Source organism: Leuresthes tenuis, unplaced genomic scaffold, assembly GCF_036924035.1.
Source record: "Leuresthes tenuis unplaced genomic scaffold, fLeuTen1.0.hap1 SCAF_8, whole genome shotgun sequence".
NCBI lineage: Eukaryota > Metazoa > Chordata > Actinopteri > Atheriniformes > Atherinopsidae > Leuresthes > Leuresthes tenuis.
The window spans coordinates 11899630-11914018 of record NW_027325362.1 but is presented as its reverse complement, the minus strand read 5'-3'; the positions used below and the strand labels follow the sequence as shown (position 1 = coordinate 11914018).

Below are 14389 nucleotides of genomic sequence, written 5' to 3'. Positions count from 1 at the left end.
GTGTCTCCAACAGGTGTTCATGTTGGGGGAGTGGCAGGATCTGTACCTTCACCATCCCCAAACCACACACACACACCTCTGCCCTGATGAGTGATATGCAGAGGAGGACAAGGTATGACAGCGGACAGTTTTATATCAACAAATCATTGGTAAGTCAGTAAGAATCATTAAAAAATTATCTTTTTACCCTATGGACAAGGTGCTCATGAAAGAAACTTTCTCAACTTTCCTCAACAACCAGTGTCAGGGCCCAAGCCTTTTGTTTTTTGTGCCTGACACATTTACGTGTGGGGCTGACAAAGGTCAAAGGTCTTCCCTGTACTGACAGTCCTAAAGAGAGTAAAGAGCAGGTGACACATGTGCTGTGACCTCAGGGTTAAGTGCAGCTATTGTCTTAAAACAACAGGAGACTGCTTCTGCACAATGCATCGTCTGAGGCCCTGATCTAAACAAAAACACCAGATAGATAGATAGATCTTTATGCAATGGAGCTATGGTGTTGCTGTACATGCATTTTCCCTCTCAACAACATCTAAATGTCTTTAACACTGAAGTGTAAGACCACAGTAGAGTGTTTGACACATTCTTTAACAAACACTCTGTTACACACTCCAGCACCGTGTGACTTCACCTCCAATGTGACAGCCGAGCCACTGGTGTAATCCTCAGGCTTTTCAGATTACTCTGGTTGGGGTCACATTCTACACCAACCTACAGCGGGTCAGCTTACCACTCCGTCGCTATCAGTGTGCAGCACGCGCAGTCAGTCAGTCTGCACACAAGTCTCAGAGCACAGATGAGACTTTTCCTGATGAAACGCTGTCAGTTTCCCTCCCCCACTGAACTATCTGTTCATGTTGAGCTGACTGAGCATACAGGCAGCTCTGCTGGGTCTGAGGTCTGAGTTTACATTAATATTGTTTCAGGGATGTGGCTGAAACTTACTTAAATGGAAAATCCTGGAAAAATGAGAAAATTTTTACAATACACGTGTTTTTAAACACATGTATTTTTAAGCAGTTGTTAAGATTGCGTGCAACTGTGTGTCTCCATCTTAGCATCCAGACAAGATCTGTCAGTGAGTCAGGCCTTGCCAGGCGGCTGATACAAACTTCATGGGAGGGTGTTCGCTCTTACAAGCGTCTGTTACAGGCCCGACCACATCTGCAGCGGGCCGGCCATCTGCACCCATTGTCTCGGAGGCACAACACAGCCCTGCACGCATGGCTGGCCTCATAAAGGCAGTCCCTTTCCCCTCTGTTCTCCTCCAGCCCTCACAGTGTGGGGGGATATGACTTCTTAATCTTCGAAAAAGGACAATGGAGGTGGACCATCCAGAGAGAAGAAAAATAAAATTTCAAGGTTAGTTTTGCCAAATAGTTGTTAACTTGAAACATTAGTGAGGCCATTTTCACTGTCATGAAAATGCTGTGTCCTTTGAACTGAAACATGCCCTGGTGGGACAGACTTTGCTCACTGTGACATTAAACATAATTTTATTGGTTTATTACTTTATTATCTCAGTGCAAGTTCACACTACTTTTACTTATGGCAACATTTGGACAGGAAAAAAGTAGGGCTGCTAAATACAAATCATGACAAACTGTCCCATGAATCTATTGGATTCATATCCAACAGAACCCCCTCTCCACAACACTGAACGTGCATGCATTTCTGACAAAGAAAATTACCTTAAATTACCACATCAGACATCTGAATGCACCATTTTGTTGCATATTCAATTAGCTTTCAAAACACACAGGTATATTTCAAGTTATTGCCACAGATGAAAGGAACACATGCGTCATTCTAAAATGTTCCTTGGATGTGTCCAAATTTGATGAGATGATGATAACAACTGAAGAGCATGGGAATAATGTTCTCTTCCAGCATTTAAGCATTTCCACGAGGCCCTTCAGCAATACAAAAGCCTCAGGTGATTACATATTTATTACTGGGGCCGTTGCTGGCAGCTGATATCCAGGCTGAACTGATGATTAGGTTTGATACTGTCCACTGCCACACACAAACATTAAGGGATACCAGTGTGCACGGCAGAGTGTCTGTCATAATCATAACCGCTGAAAAAAAAAGACACTTTATAGAAAAAAATACTGCACTAATTATCTAATAATGTTCCTTGACAAAGTGTGTTATTGGTAACTCTCCTGCAGTATTGATAACGTGGATTTATAATGTGGCACAGCTGACAATGAATGCAATGTGCATGCGTTAGTGGGAGGGATTATCCACCAAGTAGGGCAAGTGGCTGAGGCTAAGGACTGCAATTCCATCCAGCCTAGTTCATTTCAGTCATCCGCTCAGTGCACACACAGAACAAGAGGAGCAATTCCAGGGTTGCGTATTTGTCAGAGCGCTCCCCAAAAGAAAAGCCTTTAAGTAAAATAACAATAATAATAATACTAATACTAATAATAATGGTGAAGTACATGCGACAGCACAGTGAGCTGAAATCCGAAGAGGTCCTGTCGGAGTCTGACGCGTCCATGGACCAGCAGGATTTCGGAGAGATGTCCGACTATTCTTTCAGCGACGTTTTATATTCCAAATGTTCGGCAATGGACCACATCGGCACTTTTATGAGGAACGTGCAAGTCCTGCTCGACGCAGCCAATTACATTGAAAATATTGAGAAGAACAACGGAAGTAAGTAAATACGGACTGCAGGGGATATTAATGCGCCGAGCAGACAACAATAGAGGCGAGGGCGACAAAAGACGCGCAGCGGACAGATGAACTGGCTCAACAGCAGCCAGTGATGTTACACCTGCTGCGACAAAACTGTCATCTAATCAGCCAGTCTCTTAACAAAATGTGACCGTTTAAAAATAAGTTGAACAATTGCCTGAATTTGGAAATCAGCCTCGTCAGAGAGACTTCATTTTCCTGCAACAATAGCCTTGCAGCTACTCGCTGCCATTTAGTCTTTTGCAGACTGCAGGAAACGCAGCTGCTTTACCGTGATCACGATTTAAAACATTCTCCTTTGAACCATGTTTCAATTCCATATGTGCATTTTTAGGTTCATATGCCTACATTCATGATATTTGAGACAGTCCATTTCTAGTTTAACCTTCTCCCTCGATTTATCGTTGCTCATTCCCAAATTATTCCCCTAAAACATAAAACCCACACATTAAACATTGCATTTGCGGTCCTTATCGCTGATTAGGACTCTGGTTGAGATTTTATCCCCTCTAAAGTTTCCTAATCTGAGTTCCTGCTATGGTTTTCTCGGGTAGCCAGTGCTTCCTTGTATGTGTTGTTCACATGGTTTCCACATGGAACAAATTGTGAAGTTTTCATTGGTCGGGACACATATTCCTCGCGTCAGAGTCACTGCAAATAACCAATCACACACAGGTTTACTTGTGACGTCTTATGTTACCGAGAAGGAGGGTTCATGGGAACTGTAGGCTTTAAATAGCAGCCCCGAGAATGTTGTATGGCTGGAGACTTCTTTGTCAAAATATTCTAACATGCGAAGTTTTCTTTTCCTGTTGTGATGTATTTGTTGTCATGTAGTTAATTATGATGCATATTAGTTCATCATCGTCAAAAGTGTAATATATGTCTTAATTCAGTTTAACCAAGTTTAGATTTAATTCCATGTCTATGGTACCACATTTGAGGACATAATCTGGTTCTTATATGTCAAACAAGGTCACTCCATCAGGCAAAACTTGCTTTATTTGTGCTTGTAGCTTTAGTTAATACTACACAACACATTTATTCCTCTTTCTCTTTCTCTTCACCAGAATGTGAGCATGGGTATGCTTCAACATATCCTGCAACACAGATTGCACATCAACAGAAGCAGCGTAAATTAAAGAACAGAAAAATGGACAACATTCACAACAGGTAAGTAAAGAACTTTGGAAAAAGAAAAGAGAAAAACAACTCACAAGCTGAATATATAGCTGATGCAAATTTTGAATAACCTGCAAAACACGTGAGCAACATTTTGTTATTGTTCAGGATTAATCTGGATTTGCACATAGATGTTATGCTATGTGGTGTTTTGCATTCATGAGTTAATGTGTGACACTTCCGTTGATATATTTGTCATTTCGACAGGTCAGCACACAATGAACTGGAAAAGAACAGGTGAGTGAAGAAAGACTGAAGAGGTCATTTCGATGCATGTTTGTGACAAAATCAGTGGGCTCTGCAAAGTAAAAACAGAGGAAGATGAAAAATGTGTTTACACCTTCATGTAAACAACGTAAGGTTCACATGCTTGAAAAGATAATGTTAATGCGAAGATACGTATAAAAGAGGGAGAAAGACTTCACTGTCTTTTAAACGCTGTGACAAGAATTCATCTTCTTGACGCAAAATGGAGCTTCTGGCTGCTCTCTCCACTGTGCCTCATTTGTATATCTTGGTCCTATGCTGTTATTTTAAAACAAGATTTTACTGCGGGCCAATAAATCATCTTCTTATCATCCCTGGTTGGAAAGGCTTTTTACATTTCTTTTTATTATTATTATTATCAAGAACTTGTAAATGAACAGATATGACAGCATGCATAGTGGGCCTTTTGCAAGGCAAATAAAACCCAGCCTCAGTAGCAGCTCTGTTCCTCGTGGACATGCAGACATTTCCCCAGTCAGCAAATGGGAACCGTCTGTTTCCAGACAACAGGGCTCCTTCCTGAGAGATCCACAGCTGCAAATTTAACAGCAGCTAGCTTTTGCTAATGCAGGATGAGGCAGCTTGTGCTGTAAGCAGGAAACAAATGTCCAGCCATATCTGTGTGTGAGAATCTTGCTTTCACACATAAATAACGAGAGAGTGGGCTCCTCCAAGAGGATGCCTCATAGTGGGCAAATATTTATTCTTCTGTTATCTACTTATTTATTTATTTATTATTCATTTCGAAAAATGTGGCCAATGCAGAGATGACATCATGATTTGACCTACATTTTACACCATTACTTTAAAGCACAGTGAGGGCCCTGTGCAGTACCTGCATTCATTCAGACTACAGAACCCAGGGACTTTGGTGTATCATAAACACAATGTCACCCTGACCCCAGCAGCTTTCAAATCCGAGGCCAAATAGATTTATATGCAATCACAAAAGTTCCAGAACCTGACAGTGAATTCCTCGTTACATCTTGATACCTAATCGCTCAGAACCAATTAGTTGATATAATCTGACAGAGTCAAGATAAGTGTAAAGGTAAAGAATTCATACATATGAGAAACTCTAAAGAGAAATTATCCTGACTGTGTCTCCTCCCACAGGCGAGCACATCTCCGCTTGTGTTTGGAGAGGTTGAAGTCGCTCATCCCTCTGGGACCAGACTGCAGTCGGCACACCACACTGGGACTGCTCAACAAGGCCAAAGCACACATCAAGGTGTGGTTGTCTAAGCAGTATGTTGCTATCATGGGACTCCGGGTTGCTGCTGGTTCCTTTTTGTCGTCAAAAGTAATAATGTAATCATATGCACACGCTGCTTCTTATTCACGACAAGCCATGAATTAATGGTTTGGCTGATGTCGGTTGGGGAATGTTGTGGTAACGTCGCTGCTTGTCATGAAAGTAAAAATGGCCCCTTTCACTGCAGCCATTTTGTCTTGAAATAGTTGGAAGAATACAGATATAGCTACTGTGTGGTGTTTTTACTGATCTGTAGCTCTACAGGGAACAGCTTTGACACTCAAGGAAAAGTACTAGTCTCTATTTGAATCCATCTGTGAGACTCCTTTAGCGACATGTTACAAAATGTAAGCGTCACTAGGCTCTCACTGATCCTGTTTTTTTTCATTTTTACAACAAAACTATTTCAACTCTCTAGCCCTCGCTTTTGGGAGCCAAGTGTTTGTTTTCTTGAGGTGCAAACTGCTGTGCTGTCATGATGCTTCACTGTCCATCAGGCATGATCACCATGCCGCTTCACTTTCTGCACAAAAAGCTGAATTAGGCCGGAAGCCCGTTTGAAATTCTTTTGATTCTGATGGTCTGTTTTAGTTCGACACTTGTTCAAAAGGTATTTGCTGACAGCAAAATGTTTGCTTTGTGATCACCCGCAGCTGACATGAAGTAAACTGCTAGAAATCAAAAGAACAGTCTGGATGTACTCATATATGGAAATACATACGCCATTTTGGTCAAAATTCATTGCTTTACACTAGCAGTGTATTAACTACAAATATATTGACAGTTTACGGCAAAAAGGGGATTTCTGAGGCACCTCTGTATAGTTCCACTGTAATCAGATAACTGCAACTTAAGGCACTTTGGCCTTACTGTCAGAACATTATGGTTGATGACTTGCTATTGCAGTTCTTGTTTTCTTTTCAGTCTCTCTTAATCTGGGGCTGTTGTAGGCCATCCTCTGCAGGATTTTGGATCTTGGTTAGTCTTTTGGATCTCATGTCATAAACCCCAACCGCTGGTCTTAAAAGCACCTGTCCTGTTAATGCTGCCCGGCTGAGGGGATCATTTTATCAGAGGTACTTAAGACCGACAATAGGATCACAAGACTAAGTGGTGGAAAAGTATCCAACGTTCAACGCTTTGGGTCCTCTCATAGCTGCAATTAAAGTCAGATAAACTTTGGTTATACAGTTGTAGTAACAGCTGAGGTGTGACTGAGGGCTGAAATATGAAAGCAATCCTGGCAACAGTCTGTGGGAGTGGTCCTGAGTTAAGTATCTGTGATTTCAGCTGTTGACTTTGGACTTGTGTGTTTGTGGCCCATGAAGTGATGCTGTTCAATGCTACTATATTGTTTTTTTAGAACCAGAGGTTGCACAGTAAAACAATGGAGCAGGTGCAGCCGGCTTAAGGCTTAAGGCTTGAGGCTACAGGAAGTTAGAAAAAAAAAAACAAAGCAAACAAAGATAAACAACTGTTTAGTGATACAGGAAAAGCAATGACAAAAGCTACTTCGACTCACTTCAAGGCAAAATGGTACAAAAGAAAAAAAAAAACATTATTTTACTTTATTTTACTTAATATGCACACAAGCCTCCTCAAACATTATTCAGAACAGGCAACAAATAGTTTTAAGACTCAACTTTGATATTGGTGTGATAACTCAGGCACATCCTACTCATCTCCCCCCTTATTGTACAACAATTTCATAATATGTTGGGGGCAATTAGTTTGAATGAACCAATATACAACAAATCTCATCGTGAGAAACTCTTTCTCTTTGTGTTTTAACATATAGCAGCAGTTGTGATATGCACAGCTGTAAGTCTTTTACTTATCACTGGCTTTAAATATTTATTAGAAAATAAGACATAATTAACATAAGAGGGATTGGCGTTTGTTATTTGTTGGCTTAAACAGAAATATTTTTAGTGAGTGGTTGAACTATGGCCATTTAATTTGAATTTCTTATTTGGTAAGATCATTTATTTATAAAAAAATAAGCATATACTGTCCATAATGAGAGTCCATTATAAGATAATTTAAAGATAGAAATTAAAGTTAAGTAATCCAAAAGCAGCCAAAAGCTGGGCAGGATGTCTTCTATGTACATTTCACTGTTCCATCCAGTCATATTTCACCTATATCCACCTCTTATAGACTCCAGCTACTTGCCGTCCTACTTGTGCATTGAATAATTTATTGGAGGGCACAGGGGTGGTCCATCTGACAGCAACAACCACATCATACATTACTGTGTGTGGGAAAGGTTCACCTTCCTCACAAGCACTACTTTTTGTTAACCACTGCTGATAGATTGGATTCACACTCGCGAGCTCTTTTCCTCGTATTTCTGGAGAACTACGAGAGATTCAATTTGGATACACGTCTCTCTTTTCAGAAACTTGAAGAGATGGACCGAAAAAGTCAGCACCAACTGGAGACCTTAGAGAGGGAACAGAGGCACCTGCAGAGGCAGCTGGCTCTGTTGCAGACTCATGGAGAGCGGGAGAGGGTTCGCACAGACAGCCTGGGCTCCCGTATAGACTCTGATCGCTCAGAGTCTGACAGAGGTGAGTCTGTCTAATTACAGCTTCTTCTTCTTCTAATTTTTCACATCTATACTCAGTATTCAGAGGTTTAATCTGTGTTTGTGTGTTGCTTATGTGTTTGAACAGAGGAAATTGAAGTCGACGTGGAAAGCACTGAGTTCTCCCATGGAGAAATGGACAGTGTTAGCACCAGTGGTGCAAGTGATCTGGACGACCACAGCAGCCGGCAGAGCTTAGCCAGTGATGAGGGCTACTCCACTTGCAGTTTAAAACTGGCCTTCTCAGCTTAAAGCACTGGTCTATACGTTCACTTCAGCTGCAGTCTTTTATGGCTTTCACCTTTTAAAATACCAGCCTATAGCTCCATTCTCCTTAACAGTTAAGGCCAATCGTTTTCAGAAGAGCCAGTCTCCCGCCAGACAAATGAAATCCACCTCTACTCAACCCAAGAACCAGCCTTAAGTCCAGTCCAGACTAAAAATTCAAATGGTCTTCCTCCAAAAAACGACAAGCTTCTTTACATCTCTGGCAAATTTCTACATTAACCTTTAATCTTTGGCAAAATGCAGTTCTTCACTTTCAAAGTTGGCTTAACCAATCACCCAAAAATCCCTTTACCTGTTGCCAGCTCGGATCAACCATACCTGCTTTAATTATTGATCCTGTAAAGGACCTATTACCGCAGCGGTGTCGAACGCTGAAGGACAGACTCTGCATTTAATCAAGTTGATCCTCAGAAACCAGCAAAACACACACACACACACACAAACAATACCAGCTAGAAGCTCACCATTGGGAACGTTTGCTCCATTTGCCTTGTAAAATAATGCCCTTTTTCATTGGATAATATATCCACACAGCACTTCTTGTCAATGACAAGCCGCCAAGGGCTATAATGTCAGCATTCCAAAATATATTACACACTTACACAACATCTGCTTTAGGACCCACAACCATCAGTGGTGCTTCTCTTCTTGTGCTATCAAAACAGATGGTGTAGACCACCTTTGTTGTTCTAATTTATTTAGCATATAATTCTATTTATTTTTCATATATTTAATTGTACTGTGGCTACATCGTGGTCCACAGGGAAATGGGGGGGGTGGGACACCCCTACAAAAACCACTTTGTTTTTAAATGTCAACCAAACTTACTTGATATAGATCCCTATTAAAGCACGTTGAGTGCTGTATGTCTTTTTCTGAGATATTTAGTGGAATGCTTTCACACTGTGCATATTGCAATTCGTTTAGACAGTTAAAAGCTTTCCCACACTTGTCCAAGCACAAAGTCCAAGCAATAATGTCCCTAGTTTGAGCATATCAGTAAAGTTGACCAGATTTAGTACATTATTTCGTCCATCCGACACAAAATTATACGTGAACTTGCTATGTTGCATGTGTCTTGAATGTAGCCTTTCTAATCATATTTAACATGCTTTGGATCAATGAGTCTAACAATAATGTTGGTAGCATGAACAGCAAACTACACAATACGGTTTCATTTTTATATGTCATTGTAACCCATTGTTTTGTACTGATGCAGAAAAAAAAGAACAGGTTCAAATGATTTAAATTTGGAGACTTCTCACCTATAATTCAAAGCATATTTAAAATAAGAGTTGCACTGATGACCTGTTTAGCTCCACGAAACCAAATAAAACCAAATACAACATAATGACCATTTATCTTCTTTAGTAGATCACCACCAAATTGTGTCTTAACATGAGGATTAACTCTTGCACAAAGTTCCTTGTTAGAAGTCCTTAACCACCCCCCTGAAAATGCATTTGGAGAACTATAAAACAATAAAAAAAACAAACAAAAAAAAAAACCCAACATGTTAAGGCACACCTCAGAATGTCTTTCTTGTGCTTAATCAGCCTTCCAAGGTGACTTTTGTGCAAAATATGTGCTGCTGGTCCCCTGCTAATACTTTGTTACAGCTCCTGAAAACTATTCCTGGAATCGAAATAAAACTCTACATACAAACATGTGCCAATGATGTCTTTTTTTCAGCAGTTATTGCTCAGATAATATTCTATGCTCCTACAATTAACAGCAACTTGCATTAGACTGACAAAACTGTATTTCACGCTAAATCTAGGGTTCGCTCAAAGAGAATACAGTTATTGCACGTGAAATAAACGCCGCACAGTCAGGATTCACGAACTAAAGAAAAGAAACATTTAGGCTATAATGTGTCGTGTGAGAAGTCTCACACAGGATAAAGTGTCTGCTGCCACCTGCAGGAGCCAACGGGGCAAGAATGTAATGTGTAAAAATTCAAAACGTCAGAAGCAATATCTTTAAAAACAGACAACAAAATGTTTATTTCACTGTTATGTATGTACAGAAATTAAAATGTAAATCCAGTCATTTCAAATCAACACCATTATCAATGTTCAAATGTCCCTACTTTAACTTCGAGTTAAAAAAAAAAAGAAAAAAAAAGAAGAAATTTGACTGAAATGTGCATCCCCAAATTTTGCCACAGTCAAATATGGGGACAAAAAGACAATGTTTTTCTAAAACTTCCTGTCTATATTCAACAGGTAATCTTGTTCAAGAGCAGGAAAGGATTTTTGTTGTATCTACATAATATGTAAGAAGACTACAACAATATGTCAAACACTGGTGTAGAAGCAAAATTCCTTTGAAAGCTTTCTTTTACTTGAGAAACTTAAATCATGTATAAACACAATGGAAATCACTGATACAGCTAGTATACAGTGCATTATTATGTACAGAATATATAATATCATTGTGGCATTAGATGTCTGACATTGTATTTGGATGTGTCATTGTACTGGGTCATAGGTTTGTCTGCAATGCCACATGTTCCCACTCCCACCTTCCCATTTACACTTTCTGGAGATGCAAATATGCTCCTCTTTACCTACAAGAACAACAAACACAACAGGAGGTTAGAAACAGAAAACGTAGATAACTTAAGGTCTCTAAAAATTAAAAAAAAAACAAAAAACACCCACCTGTCCTTTTTTGTTCTTTGAATAAGCTTTGTTGTTGAACTGTTGCCACTTTGACTTCTGCTCCTCCCTCTCTTGCTCCAACTCCTTCATCCTCTGTACCTTTTTCTGGGCTTTCTTCTTCTTATATTCACGCTGCTCTGCTATCTGCTCTTTCCTTGAAAGACAAAAACAAACAAAAAAAACTTTAACACCTCCACCACTACCATTAAAAGGTCCTGATGCTCCTCGTTGCTCTGTTTAGAAGGTAAAGAAGTGGTTTGGAGGATTAATGTTGGTGCACCTCTGTACATGTACATAGGGAACAGCTGGCATGGTGAAAACATCGCTTTAAACACAGATAGATGCTGTTGTTGCTCAGCAGGATAACAGGTTGTTGTTTTGTACAAACCTTGATGACTTTCTATGGAAGTCATTCTACCCAGCTGAGGCTTCCTTCTGCTGACACGGAGCCTTGTGTTTATGCATATACAGTAAAGTTCAAAATACAGGTTCACTCTCAATAAAGGAGCAACTGATTCTGCCGATGTAGATGCAGCAGCCGATACAAGTTTAATCCAACCTATTGCATATATTTCTGTCTAAAAATAATAAGTGAGTTACAAATGACTTAGTCCGTACCTTGATTTTGGCTTTAGACTCCCATCCTCTTCAGAACGTTTCCCCTCCTCTGCCACTTTGAGGTTCTGGAGAGGAATCACTTCAGCATTCCCGTATTCACTAAAGGTAACAGCTGCAGTGCCATTCTCCCGGTCTATCTCCTCAATCTCAGCCTCATACACCCTGTCAAAAAATCACGTCTGTAAGCAGGTGAGTATGAGCCAAAGACTCAAGCTCTAATTAATAAGCAAAGCTCAATACTACTATTCAACTCTAAACATCCATTTTAAAATCCTCAGATAAAAACCCCTCCACCATGCCAATCTCAGCTGTTAGTTTTGCCAAATAAAGCCAAAGCTGTGTTCTCCCTCACACCATGTCTCTGCTGGATAAGGATATTCCTTACAGATAACTGCTACAAACTTTGTGAGCAGAAGCAAGGAGTGTATATCAGCCAGTGAGCTCGTGTAAAAGTTGACAGAATTTACATCGTCAACATTTTCATAAACGTGCAACAACTTAATTTAAATTGAATACACATGTTCTATACGATGCCTGTATGTTTCATTTAGTAATTTAGCGAGTATAGTGATGGGTATTGTAGAATGGGTAAAGAATGCATTAAAATGTCTTAATCTGGTTTGGAATTTCTGGTAAAGAGCAAGCTTCAGCTAAAAAGTATAAATGCAATAATGTTCTCAATGTGTTTTATTTTATTCCGCAAATGGTGTTATACATGAGTACAGAACTAATTCATAAAACAATTTCTGTAAAAATGAACAAAATAACTCAAGTTGTAGTGTAGCCATGCATTGGTGCTGGTGACACTCACTGTCCATCCTGATTCCACACAGCCATACACCTGTCTCCCACTTTCCAGGTGTGCTTCACGGGGACCGTTTCTGAACCACTTGTGCTGGAGGCCCCATCAGCGGGCTGTGAGGTCAGTAGATCTTTAGTCAGATCAATGACTTCCTGCAAACAAGCACAAGAGTTAGAAGTTCATGGTGAGCTCAGGGATTTTTTCTATAACCAAAACAACAAAAAAAAAAAAAAAAAATCAACATTACAAAATTTTCAAGGGTACAAAGTGCAATCATTTTCAGAGTCAGCATAACAAAAGGATTATTTATCTATTACGGTGTGTGTAAGGCATAGTGTGATTATTAGAGGAGAGAGGTGATGTGAGTGTCTTTATAAAGTAGGACCGGACCCATTTGGGAAAGCTGTAATCTTTCTTTAGTGTTGATGACACAAAGTATTATTAATAAACTTAATTACGACACATGAGTGTCACTGCGATCTCAAATTTCTTACGAGTACAATATGTGATTGTGCACTGAAGAAGAACAAGTGCTTATGTTACCAGTGACAGAGACAAATTAATAAATGTCACATATAGTCTGTACAGCTCGGTGTGGTCCTGACCTCCACCAACAGCATAAATACAATTTCAAAGTTTTTTTTTTTTTTTTTTTAAAAACAACCTCGATCCGGGTTATCTGCACATCTGTGCCATCAGAGACACACAATAAGCTCTTGAGTCTTTTGGTTCTCAAGGAAATACATAACTATTTAAAAAGCGTATCATGTAGCAAATTTGAAATGATCAACAAAACATTTTTGTAATTTTGACCACATGAACTGAGCAATAAAGTTTTCAGAGAAATGCTAGGTGAATCCAACAAAACGTTGCTGCTATGAGGCTTTAACTGTGTGATTTTCGATATGCAAGTGAATTAGACACACAAACCTGTAAGTCCTTCTGGAGTTTGAGAAGATCTTCATTGTCGGGGTCAGTCGATAAGGCAACTTCTACTTGTTGCAGCTGGGCTTTGTAGCTGCTCAACTGTTTCACCAGTTCTTCTGACATCTGTCCGCTAGCCAAACACAAAAATAGTATCCAAAATCAAATGGCTAACTATTAGCTTATATCGTCGGTACGTCAGCCTATACAGCTGGCACTGGCTAAGATTAGAAATTAACTAACTGCAAAGAAACAGCGTCAATTGTATTGATAATCGTATCTTTTTAATTAAAAAAAAGAACCATAAAACCATATACCGTGTGTCAACCATAACAATAATCTTAGCATTACGCTAAAAGGGTTAGCAAGGACCCATGGCCTTTTCGTCGGTGTAAATTTAGCGAATGAAAGCTGACGCTAGCTAAGGCATACTGGGTGAAAGTCACAAAAACAAGAAGTCTGACTGTGATCTTACCTTGGTATGAATACTGTTGACCCCAAAATTTTACTATTAAAAAGCTCAAATTGTCAATTCTCCAAAACGACGTCTTTAAAGAAAGTATGCCTTTTTCTCCTGAACCCGAGAAGTCAACCGGAAACCTCTCGACTATTTTCTCGCGATAACTCACAACAGATTCTATCACCAAGACCTAAAAGGCTCACCAGCGCCCCCATCGGTTAGCAAAAATATATGTAGACTGCGGGTAGTTTAGAACCCTTTGTCCCACGCATTCTACTCTCTAAACCCCTGCAGCCTCTGCATCTATAGGAAACAGCGCTCAAACGATTCGCTCATTATTTATAAAATCGAGTGGTAAGCACAGAGTGATGAGCAAAACTGCATAACAGTCTTAGAATTAATCACAAGAAAAAGTATGGGACTCGCATTGGTGTTGCATAGAGCTAGATATATTAAGATTATTTTTAACTAATGCACATCATCCAGAGAAGTTAACTTTGAATATAGAAGTGCATATGTAGGCACTATAAAAATGATGTAAAGCAAATGGAAAATGTTAGAGTTCTCAAGATAAAAAAGAAGAAAAGAAATAATGATAATGTTTGCTAAAACTAGATAATATGTTTTT

At 39.6% G+C, this 14389-nt stretch overlaps 2 protein-coding genes across 2 annotated transcripts; one reads left to right on the top strand and one right to left on the bottom strand.

The window, feature by feature from the left end:
* Nucleotides 1-2251: 2251 nt before the first annotated feature.
* LOC140312952 (max-interacting protein 1-like) lies at nucleotides 2252-9349 on the top strand. The gene is made up of 6 exons (XM_072390854.1): nucleotides 2252-2667; nucleotides 3780-3882; nucleotides 4099-4128; nucleotides 5275-5389; nucleotides 7815-7986; nucleotides 8092-9349. Exons 1-6 carry the CDS (start codon nucleotides 2439-2441, stop codon nucleotides 8253-8255), a joined length of 813 nt encoding a protein of 270 aa, XP_072246955.1. The 5' UTR covers nucleotides 2252-2438; the 3' UTR covers nucleotides 8256-9349.
* Nucleotides 9350-10270: 921 nt separating this feature from the next.
* Nucleotides 10271-13917, bottom strand: smndc1 (survival motor neuron domain containing 1). Its single transcript, XM_072390853.1, has 6 exons — nucleotides 13777-13917; nucleotides 13308-13434; nucleotides 12387-12529; nucleotides 11576-11737; nucleotides 10958-11111; nucleotides 10271-10863 (listed from the first exon to the last, which is right to left on the bottom strand). Exons 2-6 carry the CDS (start codon nucleotides 13425-13427, stop codon nucleotides 10726-10728), a joined length of 717 nt encoding a protein of 238 aa, XP_072246954.1. The 5' UTR covers nucleotides 13428-13434; nucleotides 13777-13917; the 3' UTR covers nucleotides 10271-10725.
* Nucleotides 13918-14389: the final 472 nt, after the last annotated feature.

Excerpts from the sequence above, each read along its gene's own strand:
- LOC140312952 (XM_072390854.1), top strand. The coding sequence starts at position 2,439 with ATGGTGAAGTACATGCGACAGCACAGTGAGCTGAAATCCGAAGAGGTC. Across the intron at positions 2,668-3,779 it reads TATTGAGAAGAACAACGGAA|AATGTGAGCATGGGTATGCT; the intron begins GTAAGTAAATAC and ends TCTCTTCACCAG. Across the intron at positions 4,129-5,274 it reads AATGAACTGGAAAAGAACAG|GCGAGCACATCTCCGCTTGT; the intron begins GTGAGTGAAGAA and ends CTCCTCCCACAG.
- smndc1 (XM_072390853.1), bottom strand. The coding sequence starts at position 13,427 with ATGTCAGAAGAACTGGTGAAACAGTTGAGCAGCTACAAAGCCCAGCTG. Across the intron at positions 11,738-12,386 it reads GTGTGGAATCAGGATGGACA|GGTGTATGAGGCTGAGATTG; the intron begins GTGAGTGTCACC and ends ATTTTTTGACAG. Across the intron at positions 10,864-10,957 it reads CAAAGAACAAAAAAGGACAG|GTAAAGAGGAGCATATTTGC; the intron begins GTGGGTGTTTTT and ends TTGTTCTTGTAG.